This window comes from Lolium rigidum, chromosome 5 (genome assembly GCF_022539505.1).
Source record: "Lolium rigidum isolate FL_2022 chromosome 5, APGP_CSIRO_Lrig_0.1, whole genome shotgun sequence".
Classification (NCBI taxonomy): domain Eukaryota; kingdom Viridiplantae; phylum Streptophyta; class Magnoliopsida; order Poales; family Poaceae; genus Lolium; species Lolium rigidum.
This window is the reverse complement of record NC_061512.1, coordinates 145,602,248-145,614,782: the sequence shown is the minus strand read 5'-3', so window position 1 is coordinate 145,614,782 and position 12,535 is coordinate 145,602,248. Positions and strand designations below refer to the sequence as shown.

General features: G+C 46.0%; 1 protein-coding gene, 1 long non-coding RNA gene and 1 other non-coding gene across 3 annotated transcripts; 2 read left to right on the top strand and 1 right to left on the bottom strand.

The window, feature by feature from the left end:
- Positions 1-6: 6 nt before the first annotated feature.
- Positions 7-5,998, bottom strand: LOC124653064 (triacylglycerol lipase 1). Its single transcript, XM_047192116.1, has 9 exons — positions 5,757-5,998; positions 4,106-4,216; positions 3,777-3,917; positions 3,201-3,311; positions 2,973-3,116; positions 2,853-2,893; positions 2,699-2,778; positions 1,493-1,588; positions 7-397 (listed from the first exon to the last, which is right to left on the bottom strand). Exons 1-9 carry the CDS (start codon positions 5,958-5,960, stop codon positions 72-74), a joined length of 1,254 nt encoding a protein of 417 aa, XP_047048072.1. The 5' UTR covers positions 5,961-5,998; the 3' UTR covers positions 7-71.
- A 3,303-nt stretch (positions 5,999-9,301) lies between these two features.
- LOC124654019 lies at positions 9,302-10,551 on the top strand. Its single transcript, XR_006988138.1, has 2 exons — positions 9,302-9,396; positions 10,090-10,551. It is a non-coding gene; the product is annotated as an uncharacterized LOC124654019 (long non-coding RNA).
- Positions 10,552-12,201: 1,650 nt separating this feature from the next.
- On the top strand, positions 12,202-12,274 carry TRNAR-ACG. The gene has a single exon. It is a non-coding gene; the product is annotated as a tRNA-Arg (tRNA).
- Positions 12,275-12,535: the final 261 nt, after the last annotated feature.

Below are 12,535 nucleotides of genomic sequence, written 5' to 3'. Positions count from 1 at the left end.
TTCAGAAAAGAATAAGAAAGAACAGACCACCACTGTACAGACGTATTACACACAGGCGTGCACGACAAGTCCTAATAGCTACTGTGCAACGATCCATTTGCCCTAAGAAACCTCATCAGGTCGACGTAAACATCATCTTTCGCCTTCACGCTCATGACAAAGTCGATGTGGCCGTAGTCACCAATGTACAACAGCTCCGGAGTAGTCCTCAGCTCCTTGACAGTACGCTCGACATCCGTTACATCAGCCAGTGCATCGAGACCACCATATCCCATCCACATTCGCAGTGATTCCGGTATGCTGCTTAGGTCAAACGGAGGAGGGGCCAGCCGACCATAGCGCATCAGATTTCCCAACAGTCCGTAGTCATACCTTGCGAAAGTGCCCTTCCTGATCACTGCATGATAGAGCAAATAAAAATATTGTTTTAGGATGATAAAAAGGTTATTGTAGGTATGCAGCAATTATTTCTGCAAGTAATGATCCATGCAAGTAATGCAGCATCAATGGCAACAAAGGGAGTTGTACACTGAACTCAAGAAAACATGGGCTTTCATCTTTGCCCTACCTGCAGAAATCGTTCTAATTTTTAGCAGCAAAACAACTCCACAGAGTTGCCTGAGTTGATTCTTACTGCTGGATATGTTGTTGCTGGTCTAAGCATACAGAGTAAATGGCAGTTGGACTGATAATATGGAACTATGGATGGCTTTTATTGAACAAAAGCTTTTGATGGCATATTACCAGAACTGGGCATCTTTCAGTGCTACATCACCAATCTTCCATTTTGGAACTTTGCATCTGGCGGCAACAGTTACCCGTGCAGTTACTTTTTTCCAGATAAATGAACCTAAGCTTTCTCCACCGTGAACTGAAGTAAACGGTAGAGGTTTCAATGACTTGTCATTTATCAATGCTGGGGGTCAAAGTTGTTCAATCCATCAACTTCCCAGCTGAGCTGATCCCTATAAACTATCTTACACATGAATCAACTTCAGACAGTCCCCAGTCTGTAATAGACCCTTATATCCTTGTCCAGTTCTAACTTCTAAGCTTACTACCTACTCGGACCTTGTTCCAACAGTAGGGAAAGTAATTGAAATCCTCATGTCACTGGTCTGCAAATCTACTCAATTCGGTGGTTTTGGAGGTTAAAACCCTCCACCACAACCATGCGATGACAGTGTCATGATGGTTCTAGTGTTGTTATCGCAAAGTCTGAAATGCTGATACCAGGTGGGGCAACGATGGCTTCCCAATTCCTACATCTGTGAATCCAACTTGCCTGCATGTTGTGTTTCTAAGATTATAGAGATGGGCACGCACCAGAAATAACAAATGTGCTTGCAAGCAAGCATAACACATTCAAAAGGATTGAATAAAAGGACGTAAATGTGGACACCGTATGCAACTCTCAGTTGCAACCTATAATAATGTTCCAAGACATATTGCCTAGACAATTTAAGAATTGGACATCAGACAGAAAACATACTCTCAAATAGATGACGTAAGTTTTTGGTTGATGATGGATGAGGTTCGTATTCCAAGTAATAGTCAACCCTTGATCCATTGAAGCAACAATTTTCCCCTGAAAAAGTATGTGAATTAAACCAAAATAATAAGAGTGCGGTTCAAATATGCTACACTATATGCAACCAGCAAAGAAAATGTGTTGTTCAGTCATCAACATATCTTCTGATGTGATCTATTTGGATTTTTAGAAGGATAATTATATCGTCATGTCTTTCCAGTGAAGAAAGATTAATATTTAAAACATAATTTATGTAAATTTATGTATCACCATTTCAGAAGTATTGAAAGAGGAAAAACAATTGCTCTTGTGTCATGTCATGCATATTCTACTACTAACGAAACAAAACAGAGTCAGAAATTTCTAACCGAAATCAAACTGTCATTCCAAGCTGTGGTGAAAGCTACTCAACTTCAGTCCTTTTGTCATACTGAAGCAGTGAAACTGCTAGGAAAATGCTTGAGATTATTGCTCAAAATCCTACATGTGCTATTGATTTTAAGATTGCCAAACAAAACTGTTCTCACTTTTAGAGCCTTTTGAATTTGAAATCTACAGAAAATAGTTTAGCAACATGCAGTTTTTGTTAGAGATAAGGAGCAGCCTAACCTATTAGTTGTCTAGAAATATATCCACAGGATTATTTGCTATTTTATCTAACTAGTTAGTCAACTTGATATTTGGATTGATCATGTCAATAATGGTTAGGGGAGTCCTCCATATAAGGAGGTTTCTTGTAGTCAGTATTCTGAGTCTCGGGCCAGAAATAAACCAGGTGTTCCCTTGTCCATCTCTTTTCCCTGCCCTTGTGGTGCGGTTGCTGCCGCGTCACTTCAGCCCAGGGACACCTCTATCAACCCAAAGGGCCCTTACCAAAACACACACATCAGACATGCCTACAGAGAATGAAAATTTTCTCCAGAGGCAACCCTGTTCTTCACTTCCACCTACAGTCCCACCGCTCCCCCAATCCTGGCACGTAGCGCCTCCATGTTGACTAGTGAAAATCAAGGGTGCCTTACATTTTGGGATGGAGTAGTGGATATATAGTGCACATTTGGATAACTGAACAGTAGAACTCAAGCCATAACAAATCTAGGACAATCTCATCACTCTCTTATAGCAAATAGAAATATATGACAAATATGTAAGTAACAATTCAAAAACCTGTTATCGAAGACAACAAATCGTTGCAGTCCACATGTCCATCATCGCATAACGAATCTACTATCTGAACCCCCATATCGCTGTTCACCGAGTTGGACGATTACAATCACACCCAGAGGGGAAAAAAGGAAGGCCAAGGAAGAAAGTGCCATACCTCCGGAAGTTCAGCTGATGGATGCCCATGGTAACTAGCATCTATGTCAAATAGCACCATCAGTCAGTTTGGAAGATATGGCATTAATTGGATGCATTTCTTCAGAGAATAGTATATCACCTGGTCAAGATGCATGGCAACTGCTCTGACAACAAAACGAGCACTAACATGATCAAGGTAAGTAATTGGACAAAGAAGTGCAGCAGAGCTAATCATCTTTGCAATTTCAGGCAATGTAAAAGCAGCCAAACCCATAATAGTTCCCTGCAAGAAAAGGAAAATATATGTCACTACCAATTGTTTTTGGACTTGTAACAAACGTTTCTCACTGAAACCCCAACAGTTTACCTGTGAATGTCCCACGTACAAAATTTTGGACTGTCTAACTGTATACACATAGCTTAACATCGCCAGAAGATCATATTCAGCAAGCTCTTGCCAGCTCCAATCCCAGAAAAGCTGCAAAGTTTCACAGGATACATCAGAATCGAAGACTAGAACCAGTTTGAAGTTGTGCTGTGCAGGCTGCGCAATGGAATCTAGTTACAGGAGCTTACAAATTCCATGTTATTGTAGCAAAACTGTGCTTAGAACTAACTGCATATCCAAAACAAGAAAAAGCTTGGGAAGAGCTATCACCGATGTCCAGCGGACCTAAACCAATGGGATCATGGACTGGTTAGGGAACACTGTATGCTCTGTATTTGTGGCTTAAAGCACCAATGGCAGGCGGCTTATGCAATTTAACCAAATTATTATAAAAAGTCTCATTTTGCGTCAGTTCCAGCATGTAGTAGAGGTCGATTCTACACGCCACACTATTTTTGCTACTATGCAGTTAGGCGAGTTGTCAAAGCACAAGGTACTGTACACATCCTATGTATTCCTGTTTGCACAAAGTTGAGTTTCACAGAGTATATTCACCTTATCATGAACAGTCAAAGTTGAATGGCCTTTACTCCAGCGTGTTCCACGAACATTGCCAATCCAAACATCAAAGCCATTATCAGCAAGGATATATCCAAGCGACTGTTCAGCAGAATTTATGAACCATGTGTCTCCTCCCTGTCCAAGATATGGATCAAGCAAAGAATTTGAAAATGGAGACTGATGTTATAGTTTAAAGTGATCGCTTAAAGGTAATTGAAGCTAAAAACTCCAGCATCTACAGCAACATCTAGATATGGAAGAAATTGCAACTGTAGCATAATACAGTCAGAAGCTAAGAGACACGTGGTTGTACTGAGAAAAACCTGAAAAAGTCCGTGCTGAAGAAAAACCGGAGGTCCAGTATTGTCAGCAACTCCGTTTTTGCCATGCGGAATATGCTGAAGAGATATTAGAAAGCCATCGCTTGTTTCAACCTGCAAGAAAACAAATTAATATCCATATACAGAAGAGTGGCAACTACTCTACATGCTAGTAACATGAGAATCTTCTGTTCAGTTTATACTTGATGAACTTCAATAGCAGGAAGGAAAAGGAAAAAAAATACCATTTTTTAAGAGGGTAATGACATTTGGTCAGAAAAAAATGAACAATACTGGAGACTGCATGTGGCATTTGGTTCATTTGCAGTAAGACTAATTGATCTAAGTATCTAACTACAGATAACAACACCTTCATTCTGATCAGCAACAAGCTTGCACTGTAGTGCAGTTTAATGAGCCAGAACACTATTAGAAAAACATGCATGTGGTTAACAAAGTTAACTCATGGAGTGGTAGGCTGGTGGTAGCATTTAGTTATTCTCCTGAACATTATACATTCCCTACTTTTAGTAGAAGTTGATGGCAAGGGCAGAGTTTAACACTACTTGGCACTGGCTTCAGCATTAACCTTGAAGAGGCCAAAGTGATTGGTATATCGTACCAAATCTTCTAATCATTTCGTAAGCGAGCATGGCAAATCAGTCTCATGTAGTGGAATAAAATGATTACTTAAGGGATACTCGAGGACAGTCCTACCTTATCGTGCTATGCAATGGAGGAGTAACTCGGGATTACATGGAGCCTTACGCAAGCTAAATGGGGGAGATACACACAAAAGAAGAGGTACCGCTTTTGTCACTTACCCCTTGCAAGTCTTTTCCGATTGGTCAGACTGAAACCCTCATAATCTACCTTTTTCCCACTTTCCATGTAATTACTCAGAACCACGAGCCATGGGACATTGGTGCTAGAATGAGAAAAAATGGGCTCAACAAGTCTATTACACTATACTTTGCTCAGAAGCTCAGAAAAAATGTAATTACTCAGAAGCTCTAATGGAGGCACGTTAAGCAAAGACGGATGTGACAAAGCAAAAGCATGTTGTTATCCTGAAACCAGGAGTTGAAGTAGAGAGGAGCGTAAGCACAGTCAGCCAGTAAACGTGCGTTTGCTTGGAGTTGAGACCAAGGATATGAGCCTACTTTGCTTGAGAGTAAAGGAGGTAATTGTTGCTGCCGATTCATTTAAGGAACACGCTAACATTTTCGCTTATTTTTTGTTTTCGTTTTTCTCTAAGAAGAACGAATTGCGTGTGGACGGCACCTGTGGGACGCGAGCCCAGTTGGTCGGGACTGGAACAGCCAGCGTCTCCACCGTTTCATCTGGCGAGAGGACAGAAGAACACTGCCTGCCGTGTAACAGCACGCAATCCTACGTATGCACGTAGTATATTTTTTGGTGCTAGCTGGTCGATTAAGATCCCGTACATACACAATCGTGGATCAACTCCAAAGTCCAAACAGATAAGCCAACAAGTAAACAGCCCTCCCCTTCCTAAGTTCACTTCGCTTCGATCGCTAGAGGAAATGGTGGAAATCTGTACGAGGCGACACGAGATGCGCGAAACTAACCAGTAGAGGAACCGAGAGGGGAGGGGAGGAGATGGTATAACAGCAGGGGTGGACGTACGTACGGTGTGCTCGGTGCACGGGTAGCCCAGCGGCAGGAGCAGCTGCTCGCAGAGCCCGACGTCGGCGGCGTCGGCGTCGCGCGGCACGGCGCGGCGGAGGGCGGCCGAGGCGGAGGAGGACCCGTGGACCGCGCCGGAGAGGAGGACGAGGAGGAGGGTCGAGGCGAGCGCGGCGGCGGCGCCTCCTCCCGAGACCGCCCGCGCCATCTCGGTCGGGTGGTCGGGGCACGGCGGGGCAGCGGCGGGGCGGTTGGCAGTTGCAAGAAATGCGACGCGAGCGAGATGTACAAGTGTTTTTATTGGACGGGCGATCGACGACGGGACACGGTAGTGATCAGGACTCGGGAGCCACATGGTGTTTATTTGATTTTCTAATGAAATGTCAGCATTAGTTGCAGTGTAATCCTGATCCTAGATTTCTTATTTGAAAAAATCACAGCTCAGGAAGAACATTTTAGAGGAACCTCATTTATATCGAAAAATGGCTTTGGCACCAAAGCTCCCATGGAGTACTTTTTGAAAATAAAAAACTGAAAATTTGGTTCCAAATTTTCAAAAAAAATCTAAAGAAAAATACTTGTACGTAGTCAACTATGTACACTACGAGTGTGCAAATTTGTAATATGAAATATCGTTTTAGGATTCAGAAATTTTTTAGAAGATTCAAAAGTTGCACGCTCATGTTATGCTCCTGAATCTATATTTTGACATTTTTGCCAAGGATAGAATAGAAGGTATTTTGTATTGAAAATTTACACGTAGGTATAATAACTCATTGAGTGCACTTTAATGTTTCTTGAATTTCTTTAAACCTAAGTTTAGTTTTCCAAAAGAAAATGAAAACAAGCTCCATGGGCCTCGCGTGCCAAAATGACGCGCTCCATTTTTATCAGGCATCGTCCGTTTCCTTCAGTAGCATGAAACACACATGACAACTAAATAAAAAATATATCACCTAGTTTCTGCTAAATACATGAAACACATAATTAAGTCAGGTTCTCTTACTAAAAGTCAGGTTCTCTTACTATATGATTCATCTAATCTCAATTGGGTTACATCATCTCCACTCGCCTCCCTTCCACATCTAATCTCAATTGGGTTACATCATCTCCACTCGCCTCCCTTCCATAGGACGTCCGGCGCATGGTCTTACAGGGGGCGCCAACGGCACTACATCCTATCGAGGGGGTATCGGCTCCCAGCCATAGCCCCAAACACGGCCCCTAAATTTGACAAATTCAAACATTATAGACCGATCACATAGTTTCGACAATCACCGTCACAAGTCGCTGCAAATCAATGTCTAGCAAACCAAAAAAAAAAAGGTGCACGCCTGCCGGCATTACGTAGCCGTGGAAATCAAATGGCGAGATCATCCATCGGGGTAGAAGGCACCTCTTCCAGGGTTTCCGATGGCGGAGTAGCTGTCACCAGTGAAGCCTTGGTCGCAAGTGGTGGGGTCTCTATCACTGATGGAGTCGAGATCGCCAGTGGTGTCGTGGTGGTGACCTGGATCACATCGGATAGGATCATGGTGCGCTGATCTGCGCACCATGCCCTAACGTCATCGTCCATGACGCTTGTGTCAACCAACAACATCACCAAGTTCTCTTCCTCTTCTTCGCCACCACGCTGGCCTTGATTAGGTCGAGCTTGATGTTCTGTCTCTCAATGACCGAGGCCCACCTTGCAACAGCGACCACCTCCATCTGTGTTGCCTACTATGCCCGCTTGGCGGCGTGCGAAGCGGCGTCATCCATGCACGCCATGATGGACGAGTGCAGGCTGTGCAGCTTCTCGATGGCCGACGTCACACATCCCTCAATGCCTTGTCCTTCTTGTTCCCAATGGGCCGGCCGTCTGAGGCCGGCGTTGGCATCACGCCAGGGTAGTACGTGGCGTTGACCTTAGCAACACTTGTCGCATGTCTCAATCCGAGCGAAGACGTGGAGGGGTAGCCCACTGGCAGGAGTAGCTGCTCTCAAAGCCCACCAACGGCCAAGCGCGGCACGGCGTAGCAGAGGGCGGCCGAGGCGGGGGAGGACCTGTGTGCCGCGCCGGAGACACGGCTGCGGAGGAAGAGGAGGGCCGAGGCGAGCGCAGCGGCGGCACCTCCTCCCAAGACCGCCAACGCCATCTCGGTCGGGCGGTCGGGGGATGTCAGCGGTGGGTCGTCGGGAGGAGGGCCGGACCGCGGTGCTATTGTCGGCGGGGAGCGTTTTGGTTCCTTGGCGGCGTCGCGGAATCGGTGGCGGCGGCGCTTCTGTGGATTTTGTCCTCCCGTCTCCATCCCCGTCCTGGCGTAGCTAGCTCCGGCGCCGCTAGGGAGGCTGTGGAGGTTAGTTCTGGTCGGTTCTGGTGGGATCTGGCCAGCTGTATAGGAGTCCGGCGCTGGTTGTCTTCTGGCTTTCTGAGATTTGAGCTGGTGCTGGTGCCGGCGATGGTCTTGGCCCTGGCGCGGAGGATGACAGCGCTTTCAATAATGGGTGGTGCGGGTGGAGATGCTGCTGAGGTTGTTGGGCGGTCTGCGGGGGAGGGATCTGGTCTTTCGTGGCCAGATCGGAAGCGGCTTGAACTCGGCGTGTGTCGCCGGCCGATGTCCTTTCAGTACGTCTCAGTACGTCTCAGATCCAGTTCTTCGAAGTTGCTGGCTACTGCGGCTCTTCAAAGCCTTCTGGCTAGGGGTTCATCCGCCTCTAAGGTACGTCGTCGTGGGTGCTTTCGTCGCGGTGCGCGCTGGTGGAGGTTCCTCTCAACGGTTTGAGGTAGACGAAGACGAGGGCCCTCAGCGGTTTCTCCTTATGTATCCACTTCTTGTGTTCTTGTATTCGTACGCGTCTATGTGTTGTATCCTTACTACTAGTTGAATGAATACAAGTTTGATTGTTACAAGCAACGCGAGCAAGATGTACCCAAGTGTTTGATTTGGATGGGCGACCGGCGACGGGCACGGAATGATCAGGACGCACATGGTCTTTATTGATTTTCTAAGAAAACGTCAGCATCAATTGCAGTGTAATCCTGATCCTAGATTTCTTTTTTGAGAAAATCGCAGCTCGGGAAGAACATGTTAGACCATGTACTATGTGTGTGCGATTCAATCTGAAACATTGTCAGAGTTCGATTCGGTTCCAATTTCCTACTATGTATCGAACCGGTTCGAGCTGTAGCGATGGGCCCCCACGAAAAGAAAAGAAAGAAAAGAGTGGCTCGACCCTTATCCCTTCGCGCGCGGAGGAAACTTCCCCAACTATCCGGAGCTTCTCCCGTTCGCTGCCAAGAAATCCGGCGGAGATTGAGGGCGCCCGACGCCCGCCGGGCGAGATCCCGCCGAGTCCGTCGTGGGGATGGTGTGCCCCTGCTGTACGACCGCATCTACACCGGGCGGATGGCGACGACGGCACCATCGGTGACCGGTTGGGACGGCGACGGCGACCTCACCGTGGAGCAGGTGGGGCGGCGGCGGAGACCACGTACACGCTGGTGAGGGGCTGCCACGCCGACGACGTCCACGCTGGGAGGGACGGCGACGGCGACCACATCGGCGGCCGGTTGGGGCGGCTACCACATCCACGCTGGGAGGGACGATGACGGCGACCACATCGGCGACCCATTGGGACGGCTACCACACCCCTCCGTCAAGGTTATTTTCTCATTATCTTGCAAGTTCTGTTATTTTGCTGTGATTTTGCAGGTTGTTGTTTGCTTGTTGGATTGCAAAAATTGTGAAAACAACTGCAGTACAAGCTTTGCTTCTGCTAGTCATGCTTTGCTTGCTTGATGAAAACCTATTACAAGCTACTGGATAAATAAAAACACAGCTAGAAACAACTAAATTAATTATTAAGCTAGAAACTTGTAGTACTAATTAAGCCTCATTGCCTCCAAATTGCTGCCATATATGCTGAACCAAGTCACTCTTGAGTTTCTGATGCATTCCTTTGTTGCGAATAGCTTGGCCTGTCTCCAAAACGACGGAAAAATCATGCAGTGGCCCATGTTCAAATCCAGCCAAGTGTGGAGATTCTCATTGATATAACAGCCGCATTGAACTTTGCAACCATAGTGCTAGTCCTGTTCCAATGATTCTTGCATTGCACTCTTGTCCTTTTTTCTGATTTACATGAGTGCTTGTTGAATTCATCTGCAACTTGCTTCCAGTAATGATCTGATTTCTTGTTATTTCCATGAATTGGATCAATTGAATGCTTCAACCAAGCACCTACAAGCCTTAGATTTTGTTGTTTGCCCCATCTTTGGCACCCACCAGTTGGTTCCTCGCCATCATCAGTGCTTTCATTGATTCTAACTTGCTGTTGACTGTTGTATTGTGCAGGGGACATTGGAGAGTATGGTGCAGGAGACCTGGGAGAACTTGAATCATCGCATCTTGAACTGCTTCCTCCAGCAGCTCCAAAAAAGACAGATGAACCAACCGGCGATGATGGACCACCGAGCATACCTCCTCCGAGAAAGGCTTGTGGATACTGCCCAACATTTCCTTGGTAAGGAGCGCCAAGTTGCTGGTAGCTTGGTTGATGCCCAGCCATGAGTTGTTGGTAGCTTGGTTGAGGCCCAGCCATGGGTTGCTGGTAGCTTCCTTGGCCTGAAAAAGGCATGTAATTCTGTGGGTGGTGAGGCTGGAAACCATAGTGATGTGGTGGAAAATTCATCTGAAAATGGGGTGGTGGGTAAGCTGGGATCTGCTGCTGTGCGATATCCTCTTTGTTTTGTGTATTTGGTGTGGGATTTGTGTTGAGCAGGTCAGTGAAGGGGGTTGATGAATTTTCCATGGTTCTGGAGGTGTTCTTGTCTCTGGTTTGAACTGTATGCAGCTAGCTATATATAGAGAGAAGAAGAAGAAGAAGCAACGGTTATGTTGGAGCCGTTGGTTTGTTTGTGGGTCAGCCAAAGAAATTAGTATTTTATTTGGACAAGCCGAACCAACAATTTGGTTCGCTTGTGGTGTCAGACTGCATGGTGCGGTGCTCCACTATGTGTGGAACCGGTTCCAAAGCCAAAATGAACCGCTTTTTTACTACATAGTACATGGTCTTAGAAACCTCATTTTTATCAATTGTTGTCCGTTTCCTTCACTAGCATGAAACACATGTCCTCAGTTACAAAAATGAAACACGCGTGTCAGGCAGTGGCGGACGCAGAAAAAAATTTGAGGGTGGGCACACCTCTAAAAAAAATTGAGCGCCCCCAAATTTTGAAAAACATTTGCCAAAACAATATATAAGAAAAATTGATTGCCAATATTGAAGTTCAATACATATATCAAATATGCATGATTGCAGTACAAATAGTTAAAAACATAAAAAAAAACAGTCTTAAAAAGAGCCAAAAATACAACTATGCACTCACTGAGAGTAATACCAACCGAAAAAGACCTATATTCCCTTACCTATTTACAAACTAACACTATCTCATTTCCACTCATTTCAACATCTTTTAAGCAAGATTTCAGCAACATTTTAACTATACATGAGCAGATTATTCTAATGATGAGGAGATCGTTGCTGTTTTGAGAATCAAAGAAAAGACTTCTTCTCCACTGTATTGAACAGCAAAATGGGCATGGAGTCTAAAGCGAAATTTGGTTTTAGATCAGAGTAAGCAGGGCAATTGGCTTGGAAGGGACAAAAGCGAGCACATACTGGCACGCAGATACAACATCCAAGAACTGATAATGCCAGTTTCTGACCCAGGCTTTGGTCCGTGTCGATTTTGCATTTTCTACAGACCAAACTACAGATTCTACATTCAAAGCAGAGGCCTAGTCGTAGGGTTCAGCAAAGGGGGGGTGCTGCGCCGGAGCAGACCTGTGCACAGCCACAATCAACGAGCAGTGGCCGGCTGAGATCCGGCGAGACCTGGAGCTAGCGTCCGGAGCATAGGAAGAGGAGACTGAGGGGGTGAGCCAGGGGAGGGAAGAGCCGGGCCAGCCGGCTAGTTGGCGGCGGAGGGCGCAATCACGCAAGGGGCAGCCGCCGTCGGACGGCCGGAGAGCGAAGGGCGGAGGCGGCGAAACTAGGTTTCGCTCTCGCTCCGTCGCTCGGCCTCACTGCTCGAAGAGTCAACCTTTCGTTCGGGATTAGGCGCTCGGTCGTTCGTTGTTGGGCCGGAAAGATCAGAAGTATCAAGATTTTTTGTCAGATTTCTGGGTGGGCCACGGCCCCCTCGGCCCCCCCCCCCCCGCTGCGTCCGCCCATGGTGTCAGGTTCTCTTACTACAGGATTCATTCATCTAATCACGAGTGCTCCAATGCCATAGAGCTGTCTCCGTGCATGGCACCGCAAACAACTTTGTTGGACCTGATCACCTGAACTGAATGCCCACCCCTCACAAGTTGAAGGACGTCACAGGGCAACTGGCTGTTTGGTTACATGAAGCAAGGAAAGTATATTACCAGGAACGGATATAAAAATTGCTGTCACAAGCTGACTCCGTGGCCCAATGGATAAGGCGCTGGTCTACGAAACCAGAGATTCTGGGTTCGATCCCCAGCGGAGTCGATCGTTTTCTCTGTTTTGCACGATTTTTATATTATCGCCATGTTTTTGTTGTTCTTCCAAAATATGTACAGAGTATACGTTATCAGTAGGAATGTAGGACATCCATGTGCTCTATAAACTGACTCCTACAAGTTGTATTTGTGTCTTTTAATTCACAAATGATGTATTGTTTCAAAAAAAAGGGTAAAGTGTTTAGACAAGAGAAAGGAAAGGAAAATAGAAATATAAATCATAAACTTTCAAAAACACATAGACACGTAT